At 43.1% G+C, this 3,255-nt stretch overlaps 1 protein-coding gene across 1 annotated transcript in view; it reads left to right on the top strand.

Moving 5' to 3' along the window:
- The window catches only part of RPL3L (ribosomal protein L3 like), an 18,761-nt gene that overhangs the window by 6,397 nt on the left and 9,109 nt on the right, over positions 1 to 3,255 (top strand). The window contains exons 3-4 of the mRNA XM_018561224.1: positions 626 to 794; positions 2,241 to 2,376. Coding sequence (XP_018416726.1) covers positions 626 to 794; positions 2,241 to 2,376 — 305 coding nt within the window. The remainder of the gene's footprint in view (positions 1 to 625; positions 795 to 2,240; positions 2,377 to 3,255) is intronic.

Here is a 3,255-nt window from a genome sequence, read left to right as displayed (position 1 = left end):
GGCAGCTGAGAAACCTTTTTTTGGGGGGAGGCAATGATCTCTCGTCTGTGGGTTGCCATTTTTTAAGGGTATCAATCGGGCAGGTTAGAAATAATCTACCGGCAGTGTCTCCCTGAGCTTGCCTCTTCATAAGAATAAACACTAATGTTTGGCCCGCCCAGTAGTTGTGTACAAGAGAATTGGGGAATGGATGGATTGGGGGAGTTCCTGCGGCTGGGCTGTTGTAGTCTCACAGCTATTAAAGCCAATCAGCTTTGACCAGAATTTTTTAGCCTGACTCCTTTGACAAAATTTAATTAAAAAATCAACTTTTGTTGAATGGAGTGGTGCCAACAGAACCAAGTACAGCTTGACTTTCAAGTCAACAATGTATGTCCAGCTTTAGAGGTTCTGATCGTGGTGATCGTTACTGAGGTACGGTCACCTCCACTCCTGTCTGCATAATAGTAATGTGTTTCTGGTATTGGGTGGAGTAGGTATTTAGAAGTCAAACATTGGTCATGTTGTCTTTAGATATGCTTCAGGAGGACCAGCAATCATTTCCTTCTTTCGCACTGATAACAATTAGCGTCTGTTTGAAAGGATACCCAATCCCAAAAGACCCATTTTATATTATTTCAATCAGAAATGTCCAAGCGGGAAGCAGTGGAAGCGGTAACGATCATTGAGACACCCGCACTGGTTGTGGTTGGCATTGTGGGATACGTGGAGACACCTCGGGGCTTGCGAAGTCTGAAGACCATATTTGCCGAGCACATCAGTGACGAATGTAAAAGACGCTTCTATAGGAACTGGTGAGACCTTTATGGGTTTTATACCTTCATTATTATTATACCCACCAAAGGATTTGTTATTCTGTTTAGCGAGTCTTGTGATTCACGCTCTCTGCCACACAGATAACCACAAAGAAGAAGGATGGAGCACCACACTGTTAAGAGTCCTTAACATTTTTATCTGCTCATATGATAAAATTCAACACGTTCTGGGGACTTCAATATGCCCCCTTCATCAGGGCTTTGGTCATTGATGAAGGAGATGAAGCAAGATGAATCCTAATAGGTTAAAAACAGATTTTTGTAGCCAATGTTACATAAGCTTTTTCTAAACTAATGATCCTCTTGCTTTATCTCTTAACCAGTTACCAAAGCCCAGATGAAGGGGGCATTTGAAAAGCTCCAAAACACTTTGGGGGGAATTTATCAAAACCTGGAGCAGACAGAGTCTGGAGCAGATTTGAACAGCTTCTATCTCTCATTTTCAAATCCCAACTGAGCAAACTGAAGAGAGAAGCTGATTGGTTGCCATGCACAGCTGCTTCAGATTTTCTCTGCTCTAGTTTTGATAAATTCCCCTCATTGACTTTTATCATATGAGGAAAACTAAATGACTGCATTGTCATAGATATATATAAAAATGTTGGTGAGAAACAAAAAAATGTGAGTTTAAAGGATAAGTGCACTTTAAAACACTTTTTTGAGCTTTTCCCCTCACCTAATCTAACCAACCCTACCCATCCACATGCATAATAACCTGAATCCAATGGCCGCAGCTTCTGGCGTTTATTTACATCCAGCGTTACAAGTCTTTGCTGTCCTGCCCACACCTGCACATTACTTCTATGGAACGGTGTTACAAGGACGGGGACAGCTAAAGACAGTCTTAGTGGGGCTGTAATGCTCAGTCACGGTCAGGACAGTGAAGACTTGCAGCGGTAGATAAAAACAAACACCGGAGGCCGCAGCCGTTGGCTCAAGGTATGTATGCATCTGTGGAGGGTGAGGGGGGTTTTAGGTCAGAGGAAAAGGGTAACAAGGATAACTACACTTTATTTTAAAATGCAGTTATCCTTTAACTAGGGCTGCAACTAATGATTTTTTTCATAATCAATTAGTTGGCCGATTATTTTTTCGCTTAATCGGATAAAAATAATTAAATACATTAATACCATCTATTCTCATTATCGATTATTATCGATTAGTTGGTTGCAGCCCTACCTTTAACTAATTGTCAGGGTCTGTGTAACTAAAGGCACGGCAGGGGTTGTGTCCTTTGCCTACATACTTTGTACCAAGAGGTGCCCCTCTTTGTCATTTCAAAAAGTTGGGAGATGCATTTCAAGTCAGAGACATATGTGCAGTTTTCCTGATGTAGATGTAGAACTGTAGATAAGAAGTCATGAAGCTGAAGATCTTCTGGATTGCTGTGCAAATTATCTACATTCATCCGTCTCTCTCCTGCAGGTATAAGAGTAAGAAGAAGGCCTTTACCAAGTACTGCAAGAAATGGCAGGACGAGGTGGGCAAAAAGCAGCTGGAAAAAGACTTTGCGGTCATGAAGAAGTACTGCAAGGTTATCCGGGTCATCGTTCACACCCAGGTGAGAGGACACCGAAGTGAGAGGGACAGGAGATCAGGGGCATCATAGGAAATCACAAACGTATGCTACAATAAAATATAGCAATTTATATATACATGGATAGTATAGGAAAGAGTTATAATTGCTGTCTATTTTTGGATGTGACCCCACTGGGGAGGGTTTTTCTTACTTCTTGCCCCTGTGACACCCATAAAAAAACAGAAAGGAAGAGACAGCAATAAAAGCATCGTCAGGGGTTTGACCCTTTTCCCGCTACTACATTTTTTTCTTCTCTAGAACTAAAGTTTTGGATGTAGCTGGGCTGAATGATCGTGTATTTTCCCAATCAAGGCATAATTGCCTATTCCCCTTGCCTATACTTGACTTCTGCGTATGGGGGAACATGTGACATTTTACTCTTCGTTCTATGATATAACAAAGGGTCGCAATGCCCAAAAGTTGGGGGCCATATCCTCAGGACCCAGGGCACGCTGCAAGAGATGTGGGGCATGTGGCTAGTGACGTCCTTGCACTGCAACGGCAGTAGACATGTGCATACGGTTTTGGACGAACCTGCAAATCAATGAAAATCAGTTGATTTCGGCGGCTCGTCCGCATGCGAAATAAGGAATTTAATATATGCCCGGATATACTAAAACGGTATTCGGGCATACATAAATTTGTTTTCAGAACACGCCGGCGGCCATATTGGCCATATTGTTCTGCACACGCCCGCTGCCATCTTGGAGGGAGAGTGTATGACGTCACATGACGGTGACGTCACATGCTGAACGATTGGTAGCCACATCGGCCACCAGCGCATTCTGCACATGCGCGCCGCCATTTCGGAGTAGATCTTGGTATACACCAAGATGGCGGTGCTCCAACATGCCGTCCCTG

The sequence above is a fragment of the Nanorana parkeri genome, unplaced genomic scaffold (genome assembly GCF_000935625.1).
Source record: "Nanorana parkeri isolate BGI_ZX_2015 unplaced genomic scaffold, ASM93562v1 scaffold508, whole genome shotgun sequence".
Classification (NCBI taxonomy): domain Eukaryota; kingdom Metazoa; phylum Chordata; class Amphibia; order Anura; family Dicroglossidae; genus Nanorana; species Nanorana parkeri.
This window is presented reverse-complemented; position numbering and strand designations above follow the sequence as displayed.